The sequence below is a fragment of the Phytophthora sojae genome, assembly GCF_000149755.1.
Source record: "Phytophthora sojae unplaced genomic scaffold PHYSOscaffold_10, whole genome shotgun sequence".
Classification (NCBI taxonomy): Eukaryota; Oomycota; class Peronosporomycetes; order Peronosporales; family Peronosporaceae; genus Phytophthora; species Phytophthora sojae.
This window is the reverse complement of record NW_009258124.1, coordinates 2,362,381-2,385,399: the sequence shown is the minus strand read 5'-3', so window position 1 is coordinate 2,385,399 and position 23,019 is coordinate 2,362,381. Positions and strand designations below refer to the sequence as shown.

General features: G+C 54.3%; 8 protein-coding genes across 8 annotated transcripts in view; 3 read left to right on the top strand and 5 right to left on the bottom strand.

Moving 5' to 3' along the window:
- The window catches only part of PHYSODRAFT_288746 (hypothetical protein), a 2,142-nt gene extending 1,602 nt beyond the window's left edge, over positions 1–540 (top strand). Inside the window, exon 2 of the mRNA XM_009537686.1 lies at positions 303–540. Coding sequence (XP_009535981.1) covers positions 303–372 — 70 coding nt within the window. The 3' untranslated portion in view covers positions 373–540. The remainder of the gene's footprint in view (positions 1–302) is intronic.
- A 5,860-nt stretch (positions 541–6,400) lies between these two features.
- On the top strand, positions 6,401–7,868 carry PHYSODRAFT_348067 (hypothetical protein; the record flags this gene model as incomplete). The annotated part of the gene is made up of 3 exons (XM_009537685.1): positions 6,401–7,545; positions 7,632–7,808; positions 7,851–7,868. The coding sequence occupies exons 1-3, from the start codon at positions 6,439–6,441 to the stop codon at positions 7,866–7,868; spliced, it is 1,302 nt and encodes a 433-aa protein (XP_009535980.1). The 5' UTR covers positions 6,401–6,438.
- A 469-nt stretch (positions 7,869–8,337) lies between these two features.
- Positions 8,338–9,420, bottom strand: PHYSODRAFT_525276 (hypothetical protein; the record flags this gene model as incomplete). Its single annotated transcript, XM_009537684.1, has 2 exons — positions 8,338–9,162; positions 9,250–9,420. The coding sequence occupies 2 exons, from the start codon at positions 9,418–9,420 to the stop codon at positions 8,338–8,340; spliced, it is 996 nt and encodes a 331-aa protein (XP_009535979.1).
- Positions 9,421–9,590: 170 nt separating this feature from the next.
- PHYSODRAFT_525570 (hypothetical protein) lies at positions 9,591–14,400 on the bottom strand (the record flags this gene model as incomplete). The annotated part of the gene is made up of 2 exons (XM_009537683.1): positions 9,591–10,485; positions 13,586–14,400. 2 exons carry the CDS (start codon positions 14,398–14,400, stop codon positions 9,591–9,593), a joined length of 1,710 nt encoding a protein of 569 aa, XP_009535978.1.
- Positions 14,401–15,982: 1,582 nt separating this feature from the next.
- PHYSODRAFT_306009 (hypothetical protein) lies at positions 15,983–16,318 on the bottom strand (the record flags this gene model as incomplete). The annotated part of the gene is made up of 1 exon (XM_009537682.1): positions 15,983–16,318. One exon carries the CDS (start codon positions 16,316–16,318, stop codon positions 15,983–15,985), a length of 336 nt encoding a protein of 111 aa, XP_009535977.1.
- A 391-nt stretch (positions 16,319–16,709) lies between these two features.
- Positions 16,710–20,249, bottom strand: PHYSODRAFT_524057 (hypothetical protein; the record flags this gene model as incomplete). The annotated part of the gene is made up of 2 exons (XM_009537681.1): positions 16,710–17,745; positions 19,819–20,249. The coding sequence occupies 2 exons, from the start codon at positions 20,247–20,249 to the stop codon at positions 16,710–16,712; spliced, it is 1,467 nt and encodes a 488-aa protein (XP_009535976.1).
- A 430-nt stretch (positions 20,250–20,679) lies between these two features.
- PHYSODRAFT_524194 (hypothetical protein) lies at positions 20,680–21,507 on the bottom strand (the record flags this gene model as incomplete). Its single annotated transcript, XM_009537680.1, has 1 exon — positions 20,680–21,507. A coding segment is annotated over one exon (828 nt), but the record flags the coding sequence as incomplete, so codon positions are not given.
- A 636-nt stretch (positions 21,508–22,143) lies between these two features.
- Positions 22,144–22,966, top strand: PHYSODRAFT_339689 (hypothetical protein; the record flags this gene model as incomplete). The annotated part of the gene is made up of 2 exons (XM_009537679.1): positions 22,144–22,335; positions 22,400–22,966. 2 exons carry the CDS (start codon positions 22,144–22,146, stop codon positions 22,964–22,966), a joined length of 759 nt encoding a protein of 252 aa, XP_009535974.1.
- Positions 22,967–23,019: the final 53 nt, after the last annotated feature.

Sequence of the window (23,019 nt, the reverse complement as noted above, 5' to 3'; positions counted from 1 at the left end):
GGCTCTCTGCGAGTCTCTGCTGCCCAGAGGCAGGTGCGTCTTAGACTACGCCAAGTTCTGTGTCAAGCCCGACATCATCGAGTGGAAGCTGGATTGCGGCTACTTCTGGGTCGGCCAGTGGCACTACACTCTGGCTGAGGCGTGCCGCCACGGCAATTTGGATGTAATCAAGTTCCTGGTGGATCACCCAACAGGACAGCAAGTCATCGACGAGATGGGCCGCAGCAGAGAGCTCTCGAGTCTCGTGTGCTTCCCTGCTGCCAAGGGCAACAACAAGGCGATGCAGTATCTACTCGACGAAGGGGCTGGCGGGCCATTCGAGCAGGCGATGGTCAGCGCCATCTGGATGTGGCATCTTGGCTGATGCGGTGATTTCCCGAGCTCAACCCTGCGAGCTTCACCCCGCTTGCTCTCGCCAAGAACAAGTTCGAGGTGCTGCTGTTCCTACACGAGCACCACCCGGAAGCCTTCACGCCCGACTTCGTGCGAAGCGCCCGTCTGCCTATCACGGGACTATTGACGCCAAGCGATGTCCTGGTTGAAGCTACACTACCCCGTGCCAGACATCTCCCAACTTGCAGGAGGGCTTCCTGAAAGAGTGGCGCAGCAGATCGCGAGGCAACAGGCGAAGACCTGATCTCATCACTGTTCAGCAACTGGCCGGACAGGGCCCTGGTGGGGTCAACAACGCTATGGCGATCGTGATGAACCATATAATGGTGAGGGTGAAGGATGGTGACGACGATCAAGTGCTGTGGAGCTCATTTTTGCGTGTTTTCGATTCATATATCGTGATTTCAAACAAATCGTGCAATTTCACTACGCAGATGTTGGTTGCCATTCGTGATCGCACTTATTTGAAACTTTTGGCCAGCACGGGCACACTCTTGTCAAACTAAATCAGAGCTTCCTCTTACTCTGACACTTCATCCCGACGTAGTGTCTCGAACCACCCCATCTGCCGAGCACACGACGTCGCCAACCCGAAGAGCGTTGGCACAAAACAACGAGTTGCGCTCGGAAAACTGGACGCCGATAGACTCAGCCAATGCAACAACCACCTTCCGGCCTAGAGTCACAGCTTCTCTGGGCCCGCCGAATACGACATGCTTGATACGATCTCCGTAGCACACAAAACCAGGTATAGGAGCTAGCATATCCTCGAGTTCGGAGGCGTCTTGGGATCCGGTAGTCACCAGGTCAAAGTAGAACGGCTGCCCGTCCATTTCATCGAGCGTCTTCTGCTGCTCATAATCGTCGGTCACATCTGTCAAAAGCCACTCCAAAGCACGAAAGGTATCCGGACTCGACGTTTTCCCCAGTCCCATATCCTCGCATGCTTTCGAGTAAGTTTGCACTAGCACTCGAAGATCTAAGAGGATAACTTTGTGAAGCCGCTTCAGCAACGAACAATCGCTTTTCCAATAGAGCTTGTGACTTTTTGTCGACCGAGACGCCAATTCGAGCGGTATTCACCACAAACTGAGTGAAGCTTGGACTTGTGTCACAAAGCTCGCGGACAGGAGTGAGAGCGGGAACCGTGACAGCAGGGTGGTCCGTTCGATGAAACCTCTGCATCAAGTAAATGACGCGTGAAGCTTCCGCAAAGATCATGTTGCGCGCGCGAATAGACGAGCTAGTGATCTGGTCAGGCTGAAAACTCCGTAGCTAGCCCCTGCAAGCTCACAATGAATTTGCTAGCGTGATGCGCATCGTCGGCTTTGCAGTGCACAGGGATGCTAGTATCTCTCAAACGATTAAACACAGCCGCCGCAGATCGTCTCAAGGAGTCCTCTAAAACAGAAACGCCAATTTGCCCGTCATTTGCTGGAATCTCCGCGCCCACTGCAGCAAGTAGCTGCTTTAGTATTTTGGATTTTTCCGCAAGCTCATCATCTCCCGTTGCTATTGCCCTCGGTGCTTCAGTTGATTGACCGCCCTTCGCTTTGCCCTTCTTGTTCTTTTTGTTTTTCTTTTTGCACCTTTTCGTCTTCTTTCCTGCATTCACGGCGGTGTTCAAGCTTGGGTGTTCCACGTTCATCCGTTCGACTTGCTCAGCTAGAGCATCCACTGGAGTAGAAGGCAGTTCGATGCTACGGGACCGTGCACTCCCGAGCAAAGTGACCGACTCTACCGCAACGGTAGCATCGCACATTGTTTCCCTGTGACTGCTGGGGTCCAGCGGTTGCAGCACTCGAGAGGTCCATGGGTTCTGGGCCTCCCGTCCTCACTACCGGGCGTGGCTGTGGCCTCGGCACATGTGCATGCAGTTTAGCCTGCCGCAGGCTAAACTCCTCCTGCATTGCAAGAGTAATTGCAGCTTCGAGAGTACTCGGGTACTCACGGAAGAGGTAGGTCTTCACAGGCCCATCTGTCAGTCCCTTCATGAACGTGACGACCTTGGTCGCCTCGTCGATCGGATTGGTCAAAATGTTCGAGACCAAGTACTGCGCTCTCTGAGCGTAAGCATGGACATCATGCTTACCCTGCTGTAGGTCGAGGAACTCTGCCCTCGACCGAACATTTTGCGGGGGCTCAAACGCTTGTCTGAGCTCTTCCTTGAAACCCTCGTACGTGCTAAAGCACGTAGGATCCGAGAGTCGGCGTCCATACGCCCAACTTCTTGCACGTCCGCCAAGGCATGACATGGCGAACGCAACCTTCGACAACGGGTCGACGATACGTCGAGCCGCAATGGCGGTGTCGAGTTCGACAAGCCACGGAGGAGAGGTTCACCCTCTCTTCCGACATAGTTGCTCACGCTTAGCTTCAACGTTTGCTCGCGCGGTGTCGGCCCCGACGCCAACGTGATAGAGGAAGCAGCATCACGCTGCTCCTTCATGATGAATCCCAGAGCAACACCGTGTTGCTCCGTCGGCGATAGTGTGCGCAGCATTACAGCTACAGCCGCTTCTCCAATGACTGTTGACAGTCGTTGGAGTGCCTCCCACTCTGGATCCGACAGGTGGAGGCAGTTAGCGCGTGCAACATGAGTTGCAGGCGAAGTGGAGCTTTCCATGGGCACCTCCGCGCTCATGAAAAGGTTCTCGGCTCCTCGTACAGCTCCGTACGAACGTTCAGGTAGTCGGTCGTTGGACGGACTACAAAGTGCTACCAGGTGTAGTGGGCCTACCTTAGCTCACTACTACGGCTTACACGTATGCGCACGTGTATGAGGAAGCGTAGGTTTCTTTTACTTGAGTTAAGTATAGTCGAGATCCACGAGTATACTTTAAACCAGATAAAGACTCCAAGTAGCGGGTTTTGGTAAAAGCTGAGAACTGCTATTTTTGTTTTATGTTTCTGACTTCCTCAAAATGTAATATTCTAAACTAGGAATCTGCCAACGGCTGATTGGCAGGATTCTGCTAATATACAAGTCATTCATTGGCTAAAAGATGCTTCTCTCAGCCAATAGGAATCCTAAGTCTCTATGGACCACCCGTCATGGTGGTCGTAAATGTATGTAGCCATTGGTGTACCTTACACCAAGGTCGAGGAAGTGTTGAACCTCTAACAGACATCGCATCTGTTAGAGTAACAAGTGACTGTAGCCACTTGTGCGTGTAACCCTGTTACATCTTCGGGTCCCGCGCTACCGTCTACACCACGACACACGCTCCTGCCACGATCAGCAGGACAAGGGTCTCCACTCTCATCCAGGTCTACAGAGCCTTGTTGGCCATCGCGTCCAGCTCCGTCGAGGCGATCGACGCCGTACGCCCCTCCGCGACACCGGCGGTGGAGCCGCTCAACCCCCTCTGGTCCATCCAGCTCATCGACGCGACAAGGTTCAGTTACTCCGGTTTCGAGGCTTCAACCCTCAACGCCCAAAACAAAGCCATCGTAACGCTGAACGAGCTCCAGAGCTACCGCTGCAGTCACCCCGGCCGTACTGAGCCCGCTGTGCTTGCCGATAATTGACGCGACGCTCGATCAAGACTTCTCGGCGCCTGACCCAGCCGCAAGACCAAGCAGCAGCTCCGCGAGTCCTCAAATCACGCTTGTTCAACTTGAAGCATAGCCCGGCGTTTGTCGGGCAGTGTGTGCAGGCAAGGCGGCGACGCACCGTGGCAAGCAGCGAAGCCCCAACATCCGCTCTGGAAGCTCTGAGCGGCGTTATTACCGAACGACGATAATTTCTCCGAGTAATCCTAAGAAAAGTTGTATGAAAACGCGATGAAAATGATGAGTGATCTGGACTACAGAGCGCTCCTACGACCACCACCTACGAGCGGTGTCCCGGTCCTCAGTTCAGCTTTTTCGGCCGCTGCAGCAGCCAACCCCCCCCCCCCCGTACTCACGGTAAAAAAAACTCCGCTGCTGTGGTGCCGAACTAGCTGGACTCACCTCGTCACAGAACCACCGAACGGACCGACACTCAGACCCCCCCCCTCCTGCAACCACCGGTATGTCGCCGCGCTACCTACCGTGCCTCGCTTCATCATCATCTCGCCTTTGCGCATGCTATCTTAGCCGCATACTGCTGAATGTGTATTAGACTTTAGGATTATTCTATCTTGGTCGCAGCGCGCCAAACATCATCCGCCCTTTTGTAGATAGATCAAATATTGCTGCACAAACTACTTGCATAGCAACTAGAAAACCCGGTTGCCTGCTATCGGCAAATACCCTCTCCTCCTTCATTCAAACTTTCAGAGCTGGCACCTTCGTACTTAACGTTTACTCTTAAGCTCTGGAAACGAATATCCTACTGAACGAGTTTGCCACTCCACCGAAAAAGCCTCTGCTTTTACGTGAATTTCAAGAAACCATGCGATTTCTAAGATTATTAAATGACTTTACTTGATTTCAGTATACTTTTACTTCATGTGCGCCACATATCAGGTGCATCAAATTAATCCTGTTGGGCTGTCCATAATTCGTAACCGAAGCACTACCAGGATAAGTCGTCACCGTATCCCGTCGGCATGTTGTTGGAGCGAAAAAAAATCCGATGGATGTCGCTTGTGTGGCAGATAAACTATCTATCACAGGTATATATACTTGATTAAAGGGTATGCAAAATAATAGGTAATTTGACTTAATCTCAACCGGATGGGTCAACATAGCAGCATAATTTGATTAGATCGCAGGCTATCCAGTATAACAGGTATTTTAGCTATTAGCATCAGCAGCGCTCAAACCCATATTTGGCAGGTATCTGATGTGAGAATAATGGCACCTCAGTGGCCTTCACCCATGGACTCTGGATCTGGATAAAATCCAGAGAACAACGCATATCGTAGTGCAGATAAGCCCACCACGCCACGATAGGCTGCACCATCAAAAAATAATATCGTGGACACCTGCACTCCTAATTTCCCACCCCTCGGACGAGACGCGGGGGGGGGACGATCTCCCCCCACGAGACGGGAGACGTAAAACCTCGAGAGACCGTCTCCTGAGGTTTTACGTCTCCCCGAAACTCCCGGGGAGACACACTTAGAAGATACGATAGTGTACTGCGTCTCCCGTTTCGAGAGAGCCATTGGCCCATAATCTATCCTATAATAGTGGTTGTCAGACTTTGATGCAAGCCCTGGATGCAAGTAGGAGCATTAGCCAATGACAGGATGCGAACTTTGACTACGTTTCCAAGCTCGCTGGATCCAATCAGGCAAAGGGTTAGGCGACCTTTCGCCTAACTAATCAGGTGACCTTCGCCTCATTCAAAAAGATGCCAACTCGTACTCGCTGGAGGCCCGTGCTGTAGCGCAGTTCGCACTGCAGCACTAGATGGTCGCTGCCCCGCCACTTGCTGTAATCTGCCTCCGTTCCAGGACGACCTGCAGAGATGACTTGCCGTCGGTGACCGCATCGTGGTCTTAGAAGACCGGCTTCTTCTTGGTCTTCGCGCTTAGTTCGCTTGCCGCGACGAGATCTTCGTGCTGTTATTTTGTGTGTCGCACACTCCTTGGACTCCAAGTAATCTCCTGTAAAGAAAAGGCTGGGGTAAGATCTCTTGTAATGCAGGGGAATTTTGTCCAATAAGATGATGAGATTCTTCTTGGAAAGCGGCTTGCATCCAACTCTGACAACCACTAATAGAGAACCAGCGTTTTAGCATATTCTGTAGGAACTTCGCGGAAAGATCGCAACATATTGCGGCCAGGCCTGTCGAAAGGCCTGCTGACAGGCAAAGTGCTTTGACCAATCGCAGAAGGAGCCAGTGAGAATCTGACCAGCGCGTAAAGTACGCATGCACTCCAAAAGGAGACGACGAGGAGAGACGGAAGTTTCGTCTCCTTTTCCAAACACTTTTCAAGGGGGAGACGGTAATACCGGGAATACCGACTCCTCCTGGCAGGGGAGACGGTATATCGATAAAACCGTCTCCCCGCCCAAAGTCTCGTCCGAGGGGTGTAATTTCCATTTTTGATCGTCCGTATCGAGTATCGTGAGCAGCCATGACGACAACAATAACACTGAGGGTAGATGGAGCGATGGATTCCAGGATGGGTTCGCGATCGGCTGACCTCGACTGCAGAACGAAGGCTCCTCGCTGTCTGGTTCGTCATTGGCGAGCTGCCTCTCGCCCTCCAGACCCGCAGTTACGTGCAGTTCGTCAAGCCGCACCAAATGCCCGCGAACCTCGTCGTGTCCTCCGATATGCCGAAGCAAACTACAAACCTGACGACTTTCTGTCCTGTGACGGCCTTCGTGCTTGCTGGAGTTTGGTGGAATTTCGAGGCGACCCACTACTACAAAGCGGAGCAGGGCGTCGTCTGCCACGCTGTCGTCCCGCAGTACAATCTGCACGGCAACTACTTCATCGGGAGCTCCAAGACGACGCCGTACCGCACGACACCATCCAGTTGCGACAACGACAGCTACCCATTCGAGCAGTATTTGTATCACGGAAGTGTTGGGTACTATTCGTTCTACGAGGGCGAGGTGGGGACGTACTGCGCCACGTCAAAGACCGCCTACATCATCGTGGAAGTGCTCGGCTCCTATGATATTAACGGGGCGTTCTTGGCGAAAGACACGGGCAGTACCAGCTCGAGGAAGTCGTTCTGGTATGGCATTGCTGGATTGACTTGGCTGGTGTATCGCTTGCTTTTGATCCGCCGGAGCTACGTGTCGTGCCGACGCTACGGACGAAGATGCGACGAATTAGGAGAGAGTCTCAGGTACTCGGAGGCCATGCTGTTTGTGCAGGAAAGCATCCGCTTAACTGCGCACGGAGCGACGAATTACCAGCGCACAGCTCTGCTTTACCTGATCGTGGAAGGAATTATGACGGACTTGTTCCTGATCATCGCCAACGATGGGTGGATGTCCCGAGTGCAGTACGCGTCCATGGGCTACAACTTGTCCGGGCTGATGTTGCTGCTGTTCGAGATGCTCGAGAATACGAATCTGCTGAAGGAAAAGTGGCGGCTGAGGATCAAGAGAACCTTCTTCAGCTACGAGACCGCTCTCGTGGGCGAATTCGTCGGTGCGATGGTGTTTCAGAGCTTTCTATCGGGGTTGAATGACTCGGACCTCAAGAGATCGAAGGAGACTGCTCTCGCGGTCTCGTACTACTTCTGGAGCCTGGTTTGTCACGGTATCGTCGTAGTTGTCGTCATCTTGATGATCGCTTCTCTTCGGGCCCCTGTGCGTTCATGTACGTATGGTACAAGCACCGCAGTTTGGCCGCGTTGTCGGAGCCTTGCTGTGTTGACACGGCGGTGGGGGTACGGAGTCGAATCAGTCTTCTAACAGGCTACAGCTTTGAAGACGGTAAATTGTTCTACACGGCGGCGGCTCTGAAAGGATTCGGCATGCTCAAGATGGAGGAGTCCTCCAGGAGGACTACGGTGCTGAGTACTTGGTGCTGCACAAATTACACTGGTTTACAGTTCCCAGAGACAATTTGATCGGGTTGGAGTCATCACGGAGCAGCGAGTGGAGCCTTGCAGCGAGCGGCCCTGCACGGGGGTGATCAGTTTTCTGGATAAAAGTCTGGGCGGTGCCTCAAAGCAGACCGAATGTTATCATCACACTAAGAAGCCTAGTCCAGTCAAAGTTCTGGCTGGGAGTGTGAGGTTAGACGACATCTCGGAGCCTTACTACACCAGTTCTTCGATACTAAATTGCTTTTCACGTGTAGGGGCTCCTATCGTTCAAGGTGGCTCCTCCTGCTCCTGCAAAGCGGAGCAATTGCCCACCAAATCCGAGTCAGCAACATCGCAAACTACCCGCAATCGCCAACAAGATCACGGTAAAGGCTAAGAAACCTGATAACACTCCCACGATCGTGCATCTCATCTATGCAAACACAACAACTGAACGTGGAAACCCGAGCACGTTGGTGCAGCCGCTTTATTCCAAGCCTTAAATGGTAGCTCAAGCTTCAGCGATGCTGATGCGAGAGCTCTCAGGCTCAGGCTCTTCCCAGACTTCTCGTGGCACCTCCTTGTACTTGGTCGAGTGTTTAACCTGCAGGGACGGCATTTCGTCTTCGCTGCTCGTGGGGCTCTGGGGTGAACCTTCCAGCTTCTCCATCGCGACCTGAGCCAGTGGGTGGTGATACAGATACATGGAGATCACCAGCACGCCCAGCCCACACCCAAACTCAAGCGACGGCGAGAAGGCGAAGAAAATCATGGACAGCAGCGTCGTCAGCATCATGGCCATCGAGTGCGAGTAGACACAGGCGATATTGTCCAGATACTTGAGGATACAGGCCATGAAGATGCCCCCAATGGAGTTCACAACCACCACCGTCACCGTCCACCCGCTGTAGTCATGAAAGAACCCGTCGAGAACCAACGATTCCCCATCCAAGAGCAGCCCAAGAGCGTTGAACAGCACTCCGAAGCCGTACATCTGCAGACTTTGCCATAGAAATGGACAGTCCGCCTGGCGCTTGAGCGTCCACTCAGCGAAGACGCTCGCACAGGAGGACAGCGTCACCCCCACGAGAGCGAGGGACAGCCCCAGCGCCACGTGCTGCGAGTTGTTATCAGAGCCCCCGGCCTGCTTGAATCTATCCGACTGACTGGTCAGCACTCCTAGTACCAGCAACCCAATAGCCAACTTATGCAGCTCCGACAGGGGGTTCTTCAGCACGTAGCGGAATAAAACCGCAGTCAACAGGATCTTGAGGTTCCAGAGCACCGAGACCGTGGCGGCGTCCAGGTATCGCAGCACGACGTAGTTGAGGTTGCTCTCCAGTGCGTTCAGTAGCGCAGGGACAGCGTAAAAGCCGATTTTCTTCATCTGGAGCTGGTTGGAAGGCACTGGAGCGTCCGCGACGACGATGGCGGCCACCATGGCCGAGAGCTTGACCACTTCGATGAGGAACGTGACGGTGACGCTGCTGTAAGGCACGAGGCCGTCGACCTTGGACGCGATGATGCAGAGGTTCCCAGAGCACAGGAAGACGGCAGCCACCAGCATCAACACGAGCGTCCGCCCCAGCTCCATCGCTATGGCGTTAAAAGTAGGAGTGAGAACCATTGATCGACAATCCCGTTGAGTGCGTCTGCGAAGGGGAGGAACTTGGTCGAATGGAACGATGTACCACCCAAAGTTATGCGATCCGAACGTGTAGAATCCATTCTCTAGCTGTTAAGTAGTGGCGGAGGAGAGTAAACCTACGCCAGTTCGTTTGGTGCTTCTGGGATTTCGTCTAGTTTCTCGGACATTGCCAATACTTGCACTGTGCGTTTACTCGGAGATCGTTGATGGCAGTCCGTCTGAATGGAAGCACCCCCAAGCCTCCTGTCTAGGAAGCTGACGATGCCCGTGCACGGTCTCTCGTTGCAGGGCTCCACGCGGGGGCCGGTAATGACTCCGATCCCGATCAAATTGTCCCTCGGCACTGTGAACCAGTAGAGTTTGTGCATGACCAAGTACTCCACCCCGTTCTCCTCCATCTTGAGCATCCCGAAGGCTTTCAGCGCCGCCGTTTCGTAGTAGAGTTTCCCCTCATCCCATCTGTAGCCTCCAAGCAGCATTACTCGACTGCGCACGCCTAGAGCGGTGTCAACACAGCATGGTTCCGACAATACTGCTAGTGACTGGTGCTTGGACCACACGTATAGCAACGCCCACGGAACCCTCACGCTGCAGATGATGGACACGACACAAACCACCACTATGGCGTGACAGATTAAACTCCAGAAGTAGTACGACACTGCGAGCGCTGTAGGCTTCGACCGCTTCAAGTCTGACCCATTCAAGCCCGAGAGGAACATCTGAAACACCAGAGCGCTCACGAATTCCCCGATCAGAGCCGTCTCGTAGCTGAAGAAGGTTCTCTTGATCCTCAGCCGCCACTTTTCCTTCAGCAGATTCGTATTCTCGAGCATCTCGAACAGCAGCAACATCAGCCCGGACAAGTTGTAGCCCATGGACGCGTACTGCACTCGGGACATCCACCCATCGTTGGCGATGATCAGGAACAAGTCCGTCATAATTCCTTCCACGATCAGGTAAAGCAGAGCTGTGCGCTGGTAATTCGTCGCTCCGTGCGCAGTTAAGCGGATGCTTTCCTGCACAAACAGCATGGCCTCCGAGTACCTGAGACTCTCTCCTAATTCGTCGCATCTTCGTCCGTAGCGTCGGCACGACACGTAGCTCCGGCGGATCAAAAGCAAGCGATACACCAGCCAAGTCAATCCAGCAATGCCATACCAGAACGACTTCCTCGAGCTGGTACTGCCCGTGTCTTTCGCCAAGAACGCCCCGTTAATATCATAGGAGCCGAGCACTTCCACGATGATGTAGGCGGTCTTTGACGTGGCGCAGTACGTCCCCACCTCGCCCTCGTAGAACGAATAGTACCCAACACTTCCGTGATACAAATACTGCTCGAATGGGTAGCTGTCGTTGTCGCAACTGGATGGTGTCGTGCGGTACGGCGTCGTCTTGGAGCTCCCGATGAAGTAGTTGCCGTGCAGATTGTACTGCGGGACGACAGCGTGGCAGACGACGCCCTGCTCCGCTTTGTAGTAGTGGGTCGCCTCGAAATTCCACCAGACCCCAGCCAGCACGAAAGCCGTCACGGGACACACCTCAGTCAGATTAGCCGTCTCTATCTGCAGATCGGGGGGCACCACGAGGATCTCGGAGATTTGGTGCGGCTTGACGAACTGGAGGTAGCTTCGAATCTGCAGACAAAAAGGCACGACGCCCATGACGAGCCACATGCCGAGCATCATCCGCTGTGCATTCACTGATCGAGCCGCTGCCTGCAGCGCCGGCGAGTACAACGTCCTTTTGCTCATCACGAACGCCTTGGGGGCAATAAGCTGGGGCTTGAGGTGAGCTCGAAGTGGGGCTGGAACGCAGTAGGCGTGTCCGTCTCATGATGCAAACCCGAAACGGACGGTCGAGGCTCGAGAAATAGCAATCATGTTCATGCTCTTTGGGATCAACACCACGCCACGTAGTGCACGTGTCAAGGCGCTTCCCTCATGTCATAGCGCCCGAGTCCTAAGTGAACTCTTCACCACGCACTCACGCACAGCATTGTCGGCCTAAGTGTAGCTTCAGCTGAAGGTAAAAGAGTTAAACGGCTGTGCGTAACTCAGCGGTGAATGATCGAGAAGCGCGTTGGACAGCACAACCGCCGAGGATGGTGTGTTGTAAGTAGGCTAGCTAGAGAAAAAAAGGGAGGCAGCTTCGGTGAATATGCTGATCCAAGCTTGTGATGTTCTCTTCGAGTAGAAGCAATTGTATTGATTCTAAGTAAGTGGTCCAGAAAATGTCTGTTTAATTAAAGTTGAATTCTTTTGGGTGAACGACGGTCAGCTATGCTAGAGTGCGACTTGGTTCCCACTTTCAATACCTGCTACCAGGTATAAACGACGGGGCTGCTCGTTTAGGATCAAGAATAATAAAAAGTGACTGTCACTTGAGCTGGAATTGCACACCCTGCTCTACTTTGATGGCGGGGCTCGTGGAAACCCCGGCCCTGCTGGCGCGGGGACGGTGATCCTACAACTTGGCGGCGCAAGCCTCCAGCCCGCCGTCCTCTGGCTGGCCAGCGTTTCCTACGTGTCGAAGACCACGAACAACGTCGCTGAATATCGCGCTCTCCTTAACGGCCTGCGTTATGCGGTACGGCACTCAATGGTGGGATTGCATATTGTTGGCGACAGCAATCTCATCCTAACACAATTGCAGAAGCGACGGGTACCAAGGGCTCGTCACTTACAAGGGCTTTACGGACAGTGCCGGGTGCTGGCGGACCGACTGATGGTGTCTTCATGGTCACATCACCTGCGGCACTTCAACAAAACAGCGGACGGCCTAGCAAACATTGCTATGGACACCAAACAAAGCAAGCAGGCGACGGCGGAAGATATCTCCCGCTTACCGCCGCAGTGGACAACCGTACTCGAGTCCCTCCAAGCGGACGTTGAGCACTGGATGGACACCAACCCGGATCGGGAGGGCATTGGCCGGGCCTCCCCTCGCACTGGCGCACCGTAACACGTGTGCATCTGCTGCCACCCTTTGGGCGTAGGCAGCACACCCTCCAACGATCCTTAAGCGCGGGAGGGCCGGGCATTTACTAGGTCGTTAGCTAGCCTAAATGACTGTATGTACCTCAACTTAAAACGAAAACACTTGAGCTGGAATTCTGGCTTCATTCGAACTGCGATAACCAAACGTGTCGTCTTCTGCAAACTGAAACTAGTCATGTTGCTATCCAGGCGCCAGCGACCGCTTTAAACAGTGTCACTGGTAGCGCTTCGAGGAAAGAAAAATGGTGTTGGAGGCTGGAGAAACCCATTGTTTGGACCAGACCAGGCCATGACTCGATTCACGCGGATGCTGCGGGTATGATGGAGATATCCTGCTTCGTGAGGAGGCCCCCCTAGCTTCCGGTCGAGAAAACTGATGATACCCCTGCAAGGTCGCTCATTCGAAGGCTCCACCCGCTCGCCCGAGATGGCTCCAATCACTATGAAGCTGTCTTTCGGGACGGTAAACCAGTACAATTTGTGCAGAACCAAGTACTCCGCTCCGTCTTCCTCCATCTTCAGCATCCCGAAAGCTTTAAGCGCTGAAATCTTGTAGTACAATTTACCGTCGTGCCAGCAGTAGCCCCCGAGCATCATCAGTCTGCTACGCGGCCCCAAAGCCGTGTCAACGCAGCATGGTTGAGATAATACTGCCAGTGATCTGTGCTTGTACCAGACGTACGCCATGGCCCAGGGCACGCGCACCGACGAAATAATCGCGATGATCACTAACACAACAGCGCCATGGCAAACCAGACTCCAGAGGTAGTAGGACACTGCGCGGGCGGCTGGCTGCGAGCGCTTGAAGTCCGACGCGTTTAATCTGGATAAAATGGACCGCCATGACCAGTTCTCCGACCAACGCTGTCTCGTAGCTGAAGAACATTCTCTTGATCCTCAGCCTCCACCTCTCACTCAGCCACTTCATGTTCTCCAGCATCTCATACAGCAGCAGCATCAACCCAGATACATGTAAATTGTAGCCAAGCGAGACGTACTGCGCTTTGGAGGCCCAGCCGTCGTTCGCGATGATGAGGAACAGGTCGGTCACGATTCCTTCCACGATCAGATACAGCAACGCCGCTCGCTTCAGATTCGTCGATCCATGGGCTGACAGTCGCAAACTTTCCTGCACAAACACCATGGCCTCATGTTGGCGGAGGGTTTCGCCCATTTCCTCGCGTCTTCGTCCGTAGCGGATGCAGGATACGAAACTTCGGTGGATCGTAAGCGAGCGGTACACCAGCCACATTGCCCCAGCGACTCCGTACCAGAACGAGACTCGAGGCTTCGTACTTCCAGTGTCTTCAGCCAGGAACTTGCCGTTGATATCGTACGTTCCAAGGACGTCTACAGCCATGTAGGCGATTTGATCCGTAGTGCAGTAGGTTCCGATCTCCCCTTCGTAGAACGAGTAGAACCCGATACTGGCGTGGTACAGGTAGATCTCAAAGGGGAAGCTGACGTCGGCGCAACTTGACGGGGCTGTGCGATAAGGGGTCGTTCTACTTCCCCCGATAACGTAGTTCCCGTGCGTGTTGTACTGCGGCACCACAACGTGGCAGATGGTAGAGTTGCCGACTCTGTAGTAGTGTGTGGGGTCGTGGTTCCACCACACTCCAGCCAAGATGAACGCCTTCACTGGACAGTGCTCCGTTATATTCGCGGTCTCCTTAGGTATGTCAGGCGGCGCCACAAGTTTCTCGGGTATCGTGTGGGGCTGGATGAACTTGAGGTAACTTCGAGTCTGCAGTATCAGCGGCAGCACTCCTTGGAAGAGCCACACTGCCAGTAGCATGCGCGGCGCTGTGAGCCACCGCCCATTTGTTCGTGTCGTCGGGTGACGGAAGATCTGTAGCTGCGTGCTCTTCTTCGGCGCCACGTGGACGACCGTGGGTGATGCCGGTGCCAACGCGTTGAGCTTAAACATGTTAGACGGACGGGTTATCGATCCGAAAACGGCGCAGACCCAAGAGCACCGTGCACTTTGGTAACGGCTCGCGATTACAACTTGGACCATACGACGACAGCTCACTTGAGTAAATGTGCGTGAGCAGGCCGGTTTCGACTAAAGGCGGTCCAAAACTTGGTTCTGGCCATCGTCTTTCGTCTTTGGTACTGCTTTTTGATATGAACGAAACTATTCGCTGAAGAAGCTGAACGTGTGATAAAACTAGAACTCGGATGAGGTTCTTTAACTGTATTATTTTCGGAATCTAACGACCAGACCCAGAGCTGGCAGCACTCTGGGCTAAACCACTGCTGCATTTTCCTTTAGGCCTCCTCGAAAGCCAAGTTCGTCGTAGGCGTCGAAGGCATTCCATCTCCAGGTCCTGACCACGCCATTACTTGGCTTCCTCGTACGTGTTGAACAGGGGCCTGCGGGCCAACTTCGCTCGAGTCGCCTCCTAGCCCCCGGTCGACAAAACTAAGGATACCTGCACAAGGCCTTTCCTTACAAGGCTCTACTCTGTCGCCTATAATAATGCCAACCACAACCAAGTTTTCTCTTGGAACGGAGAGCCAATGCAACTCGTGTAAAGCCAAGTATTCGACGCCCTCCTCCACAGATTTCAGAATCCCGAAAGCTTACAGCGCTGACGGCTTGTAGTACAGTTTACCATTAGCTCTTTGATAGCCCCCCAGTAGAATCGTTCTACTCCGCACTCCCAGCACTGCATCAACACAGCACGGCTCCGATAATATAGCGAAAGATCGATGCTTCAGCCACACAAACGTCAGAGCCCAGACTGTCCTGACCGACGCAATAATCAAGACGACATCAAGCACTACCACACAGTGGCAAATCAAGCTCCAGAAGTAGTACGAGACGGCAAGCGCTGCTGGTTTCGATCGCCTAAAGTCCGACTGGTTTAAGGAGCTGATAAAACGCTGGAAGACGATAGCGATCACCAACTCCCCCACTAGAGCGATCTCATAGCTGAAGAAAACCCGTTTGATCCGCAGTCGCCACTTTTCCTTTAGCAACTTTGAACTCTCGAGCATCTCAAACAGCAGAAGCATCAACCCCGACATGTTGTAGCCTAAGGACGCGTACTGGACGTTGTTCAACCAGCCATCGTTGGCGATTATGAGGAATAAGTTGGTCATTATACCTTCCACGAGCAAGTAGACGAGCAGTACCCGCTGCGTATTCATCGCCCCATGCGCAGAGAGCCGCAAGCTTTCCTGCACGAACACTATAGCATCGTGGTGGTGAAGTCCCTCGCCCATGTCGTCGCATCTGCGGCCGTAGCGCATGCACGAGATAAAACTCCGACGGAGGATTAGAGCGCGATACGCGAACCAAAGCGCACACAGAAGGCAATACCAGCACGAGATCCTGGTCTTCGTACTACCTGTGTCCTTCACTAAGAACGCTCCGTTGGTATCGTACTTCCACTGAAATGTACGCGACTTTGTCCTTGGTACAATACGTCCCCAGTTCGCCTTCGTAGAACGAGTAGAACCCGATACTTCCGTGGTAAAAGTACACCTCAAAGGGAAAGCTGTCATTGCGGCAACCGGACGGAGTCGATCGATAGGGAGGAACCTTGGCGTTGCCGATGAAGTAATTCCCGTGGCACCACCGAGTGACAAATGATGCCATTCTCGGTCGTGTAGTAGTGGGTTGGCTCGAAGTTCCACCAGAGTCCTACTAGTTGCAGAGCTTCGACGGGGCAGACTGAGGAGAGATTCGCCGTCTGCTTGGGCAAGTCTGGCTGCACCACTAGAATCTCGGGAATCGTGTGTGGTTTGGCGAACTTTGCGTAACTTCTCACTTGCAGAGCGAGAGGGAGCAGCCCCAAAGAGAACCACAACGCCAAGAGTTTTTGCCGAGCTGTCATCCTGGAGGAGCGGCCATTCCGAACTTGTCTCAAGCGACGGGAGCTGTCTTGCAGGAAGCTCCGAATGGAAGGCAGCACCTGCGCGGGGCGAGTCGCTGTCAAGACGCCCGGACCCAACGTGGCCAATGTGTCCGGCATCGTCCATCCGTTCGCCAAAAACCGCCCGAGCTAAATGCAACTGAGATCTCTCTCAAAGTCCCCCAAACGGAAGTGACGAAGAGATCATCTCAAGCGAGAGAAATTAGTCGCAACAACAAGAATACATCCTTTCTTCTATAAGTTAATCTTGTGAATCGTATTCCAGAGATTCCGTTCACTCTGATGAGATACTAACGAATCTGCCTATCCTGGCAGCATTCATTTGCCTAGATATTACTACCAGTCAGTACTCCTAACTACGCGAAGGAAGCACGGCGTTGTTTGGACCTGACCACAGAATAGTTCGATTTGGTCTTACATTATGGTGAATTTCTGCTTGGTTCAATGCGCCGCCCAGTTTCCGATTAAGGAGAGTGATGATCCCGGTACAGGCTCGTTCGGCGCAGGGCTCGACTCGGTGCCCCGAGATGACGCCGATCACCACCAAATTGTCTCTAGGGACGGTGAACCAGTGCAATCTCTGCAGCACCAGATACTCGACGCCGTCCTCCTCCATCTTCAGCATGCCGAACGCCTTCAGAGCCGTGACCTTGTAGTACAACCGGCCGTGCTCCCACCTGTAGCCTCCCAGCATCATAAGTCTGCTACGAGGTCCCAAAGCGGAGTCAATGCAGCAAGACTCAGACAATACACGTAATGTCCGGTGTTTAATCCACACGTAAATCATCGCCCACGGAACGCGCACAGATGCGATAATTCCAATGATAACTATCACCACCACGCCGTGACTTATCAAGCTCCAGAAGTAATACGACACAGCGAGAGCTACGGGTCTTGACCGCCTGAACTCCGACCCATTTAGTCCAGTCAGGAACGCCTGCAGCGCCAAGGCACTCACCAATTCGCCCACGAACGCCGTCTCGTAGCTGAGGAAGACGCGCTTGACTCGCTGCCGCCACTTCTCGCCCAGCCACTTCATACTTTCCACCATCTCGAACAGCAGCAGCATCAACCCGGACAAGCTGTAGCCCAGAGACAAGTACTGGATCTTCGTGGTCCAGCCGTCGTTAGCGATGATCAGGAACAAGTCGGACATGATTTCTTCTACGATCAAGTAGAGCAGCGCCATCCGTTGGTAGTTCGTCGCTCCGTGGGCAGACAACCGCAAGCTTTCCCGCACAAACACCATGGCCTCCTTGTTGCCGAGTCCTACGCCCATGTCGTTGCACTTGAGGCCATAGCGTCTGCATGCTACAAAGCTCCGGTGGATCGTCAGCGCTCGGTAGATTAGCCACGCCACGCCAGCGACGCCATACCAATACGAAAATCTCACGTCCAAACTTCCGGTATCTTCAGCCAAGAACATCCCATTGGTATCGTACGTCCCGAGGATATCTGCGGTCACGTAGGCTGTGCTGTCCATGGCGCAGTACGACCCCACCACCTCTTCGTAGAGCGAGTAGAATCCGATGCTGCCGTGAAACATGTACATATCGTAGACGAAGCTGTCGTTCACGCAGTTGGCTGGTGATCGGTAGTACGGGGTGGTAGTGGCGTTCCCGATCCAGTAACTGCCGTGGAGATTGTACTGCGGCACGACGCCGTGGCAAACGATGCCGTGGTCGGTCTTGTAGTAGTGCGTGGGGTAGAGATTCCACCAGACTCCCGCCAGCTTGCACGGGGCAGACACTGGTGGTGTTGGCTGTTTCTCGTTGGAGGTCTGACGGGATGACGAGGAGCTGAGGCATCTTGTGCGGCTTGAGGAACTTGGCATAGCTTCGAGTTTGTAGTGCCAGAGGCAACAGACCCACAAAGAGCCACACTAGCAACAACAACCGATGAGCTGTGAACACGCGGTCGTTTATTGCCTGGATTCGCTGGAGTGACGACTCTCTTCGAGAGAGCTTCCTCTGTGGAGCCGGAGCCGGTGCCACCGTGTTGCCCGCAAGGGTTATCACCTCAACTTTCATCATCCAGGTAGGCAAACGATGCTGCTATTGCCGACGAAGCCGTGACCAAGCAGAAGGCCCAACCATTTTGGAAACGGCCGCGTCAATTATAGGAGAACTATGCTGTTTTCCGCATCTGCAGATATATTCGGTCTTCGAAGTGGGGGATTCGGCTTGAGAGAATTGTGTAAACGTCGTAGTAGAAGTAGACCAGAGTATACTTTAGTAGTTTGGAATCAAGCCATAACACACTGAAGATTTGGATACGGTACGGTCAAAGGTTTGAAAGTCTGGATAACAGAACTCGAGATAAACGAAACATTTATTTTCGCATTTATTATACTTAAGTAAGTAAGTAAGCTTATCTTGCTTTTGTTTTTTTAATTTTGCCTAGCACCGCCTTACATTACGAATAAATACTGAACCGCTCAAGCAATGTTTGGACCCGCCCACGCCAGCACTCTACTTGTTGCACGTACGGATGGACCCCGGCGGTTCAACTCTGGTTCTTTTGAAGCTCCTCCGAGCTTCCGATCAACAAAACTGGCGATATCCATACAAGGTCGTTCGTTGCAAGGCTCCACGTGGTCGCCCGAGATAACCCCGATAGCAACCAAGTCCTCTGGGACGACCACCCAATGCAGCTTATGCACTACCAGGTATTCAACGCCTTCGTCCTCTATTCTCAACATCCCGAAGGCCTTCAGAGCTGTAGCGGTATAGTACCATTCTCCATCTTGATACTGATACCCTCCAAGCATCGTGCTTCTGTTTCGCACTCCCAGAGCTGCATCAATACAGCACGACTCGGATAGCAACGCAAACGATCGGTGCTTAAGCCACACAAACGCTAGAGCCCAAAGCACTCGCACTGAAGAGATTATCAGCAGTACGACGAGCACGACCAGACCATGGCAAATGAGACTCCAGAAGTAGTAAGAGACCGCGAGCGCTGTCGGTTTGGAGCGTTTAAGATCCGACCCATTCAATCCCGAGAGAACCGATTGGAAGACAAAGGCGCAGACCAACTCGCCCACCAGAGCCGTCTCGTAGCTGAAGAACACCCTCTTAATCCGCAGTCTCCACTGTTCCTTCAGCATGTTCATACTTTCAGTCATCTCAAATAGTAGCAGCATCAATCCAGAGAGGTTAAAGCCTAGCGAAGCGTACTGAACTCGGGCTCTTCAGCCGTCGTGGGCGATGATCAGGAACAAGTCGGCCATAATTCCCTCTACAATCAGAGCGAGTATCGCAACTCTCTGGTAATTCGAGGCGCCGTGGGCAGAAAGTCGCATGCTTTCCTGCACGAACACCATGGCGTTGTGTTGGCCAATGAGTTCGCCCATCTCGTCGCACTTGCGGCCATAACGCAGCAACGCAACGAAGCTCCGGTGGATCGTCACTGCGCGGTATACGAGCCAGACGCCACCGAGGAGAATGTACCAGTACGACATCCTGGTGCTCGTACTGCCAGTGTCTTTCGCCAAGAACTCCCCATTAATGTCGTACGATCCAAGAACTTCCACGACGATATATGCCGTCTTTGACGTCGTACAGTACGTCCCCACCTCGCCCTCGTAGAACGAATAGTACCCAACACTTCCGTGATACAAATACTGCTCGAATGGGTAGCTGTCGTTGTCGCAACTGGATGGTGTCGTGCGGTACGGCGTCGTCTTGGAGCTCCCGATGAAGTAGTTGCCGTGCAGATTGTACTGCGGGACGACAGCGTGGCAGACGACGCCCTGCTCCGCTTTGTAGTAGTGGGTCGCCTCGACGTTCCACCAAACTCCAGCAAGCACGAAGGCCGTCACGGGACAGACCTCGGTCAAGTTGGCTGTCTCTTTCTGTAGATCAGGAGGCACCACCAGGAGCTCAGGCATTTTGTGCGGCGTGGCGAACTGGAGGTAGCTTCGGGTCTGCAGGCAGAACGGCAGCACGCCCATGAAGAACCAGACGGTGAGCAGTCTGCGTTGTGTCGTGAACCAGCGACTAGCGCTGGTTTGAGCTGATATTGAGAGGCGCCGGAGGCTGTCCAGCTTCGTCAGCACCATCTCTGAGGACCTCCTCCGTGAAGACATCGCCCGTCCGCTGGTAACTCGTTGTCACGAACTCACGAACTAATTTGTGTTGTGCTTTTAGCGGCTACGTCCAAACAAAAAGCCACTCTCGAAACGATCTGAAAGGTCCCTTACCTGTCTCGACTTCTCAATGGAACGAACGTCTTTGGTGATGTGGTGCTATCGTTACCTCCAAAACGAATCACGCACGCATGACGTACCGACCAGACGAAAGGATATGTTTGTGAGTAAGTTACTTGACTACCTTCCCAGCTTGCTTGATCTGCTTAGTGAGTAGAGCGTGCCGCTGAATGAGCTCCGCGCGACAGCGCTCGAGGTCCACGAGGTCGTTCTCGCGCTTCTCGAAGTCTTCAATGAGCAGTTCCGACTGGGCGAAACCCTCCTTGCTCTTCAGCCTAGTTGCAAGCTGCCGTGTAGCATCCCTGTCCTTCTTCTTGTGGGCGAGCTGGTCTCGGTTGGCCGTGAGCGCCTCCTCCAGCTCCTGCGAGTCGCGCTTGAGCATCTGGTTCTCGGCCAACACGAACTGAAGCTTCTCCTTGATGTGGGTCAGCACCTGGACCGTGCTCGTCGTCTTCTTGCGCAGCTTGTGGAGCTCCTCGTTGCGTTCCTCGATCTTCTCGTTCAGCGTCTGGTTCTCGATCTTGAGCTGCTCGAAGTCGATGAGGTGCAGGCCCTCAGCGAGCTGCTCCTTGGCGTGCAGCTGCTGCTCGAGCTTCTTGAGGTGCGTGCGCAGGTTGATGTGCTTGAGTCGCACCTTCTCGACCTCCTGATCCTTGCGCAGCTCGGCGGCCTCGAACTGCGCGATGACGCGCTTGGCGATCGGCTTGCCCGTCCTCAAGTTCTCGGCGTTGCGCGCCACTTCGCGCTTGAACTCGAGGAACGCGTCCTGGATCTCCGTCACCTTGGCCTCCTTCTCGTCCAGCCGCGACTGCAGCTCCAGCGCCACCTTGTCGTACTGGGACTGCGCCGACACCATCTGCACCTTGGCTTCGTGCACGCCGCGCAGACACTCGAGGTACCTCTTGGCGTTCTCGCTGGCGCTGGCCTTGTCCTCGCGTCGGCCCGCAGCAGCGGACCCTGCACTAGCGGCATCTCCTGGAGCTGTAGCCGTCCCGGAGCTGCTGGTAGTTGCGCTGTTCTCCTGGTTCTTCTGCAGCAGAGCCGCGATGCGTCGCTGCAGTCTGCAAGATACGTGAGCACAATGTGAGCCCCATGAACGTCAACGCAGAAGGATGGCAGCTGTAAATGCACCGTACTTGGTGTTCCTCTGCTGCAGCTCGTCCCTGGCCTCGGTGGCCTCAGCGATGGCCGTGCGCAGGCGTCGGGCCTCCTGTCTGGCCGCCTCCTCCTCGTCCAGCTCGGCGTCCACGTCGTCGTCTTCCTGCTCGCCTTCGTTCTGCTCCAGCAGCTTGGACCCGCGCCGCTCAGCCGTCGAGTCCATCTCCTCGCCTTCTTCCTCGTCCTCCTCTTCGGGCGTCGTCTCCTGGTTCGAGCTGGGCACCGTCATGCTCTTCGCGCGCCGATGGTCTCATGTTGCAGGCCGCTCGCAAGTCGCGTCGTTTCGCGACACATGGCTACACTTCATGTAAACTTAATCGCATATCTCCCACAAGTATCTTTAAGCTGTACAAACTCTATGCAATTATCAGCTCTCACACCTCGACTAAGTGTCGCCGCCAGCACATTAGTCCGCAACATGAGCACCTTGTGCCGACGCTCGACGCTGCTGGGCTGCTGCGCGCCCCTGCGCGCCGTCAAGAGCCTCAAGGGCAAGTCCAACGCCAGCGCGCGCTGGGTGCGGCGCCAGTGGAGCGATCCCGTGGTGAAGCAGGCCAAGCGCGAGGGCCTCCGCTCGCGCGCCGCCTTCAAGCTGCGCGAGCTCAACGACGTGCGTCACCCTGCCCCTTCAACGGCGTAGATTGATCCCATACTAATTTATTCTGTTGCTGCAGCGGTTCCAGCTCCTGCGGCGAGGCGACATGGTGCTGGACCTGGGCGCGGCCCCCGGCGGCTGGACGCAGATAGCGGTGGAGGCCACGGCCCCCAAGAGCAAGGGCCTGAAGACCTACGGCCAGGAGCCCGCGCCGCGCGTGGTGGCCGTAGATCTCAAGCACTTCGACCCCGTGGAGGGTGCGGCCATCGTGGTGGGCGACTTCCGCCAGGCGGCGGTGCGCCGGCAGCTGGACGAGGCTCTGCGCGGACGCAAGGCCGACGTGGTGCTGAGCGACATGGCCCCGTCCTTCTCGGGCAACTTCCTCACGGACAGCCAGCACCAGCTGAGGCTGTGCCACAACGCGCTCAAGATGGCCGAGCTCTACCTGCGGCCCGGAGGCAACTTCGCCACCAAGATCCTGCGTTGCGACGGGTCCGAGGAGTTCCGGGCCGACCTGAAAGAGGCGTTTGATGTTGTCAAGGCCATGAAGCCGCAGTCCTCGAGGCCAGAGTCCACCGAGATGTTCCTGGTGGCCAAGGGCTTCAAGGGCGCGAAACCTGCTGCGAGTGAAGACGCCAAGGAATGAGGAACGGTAGAGCACAGAGCAATGGAAAACGATGACAAGTCCATCCAGCAGCT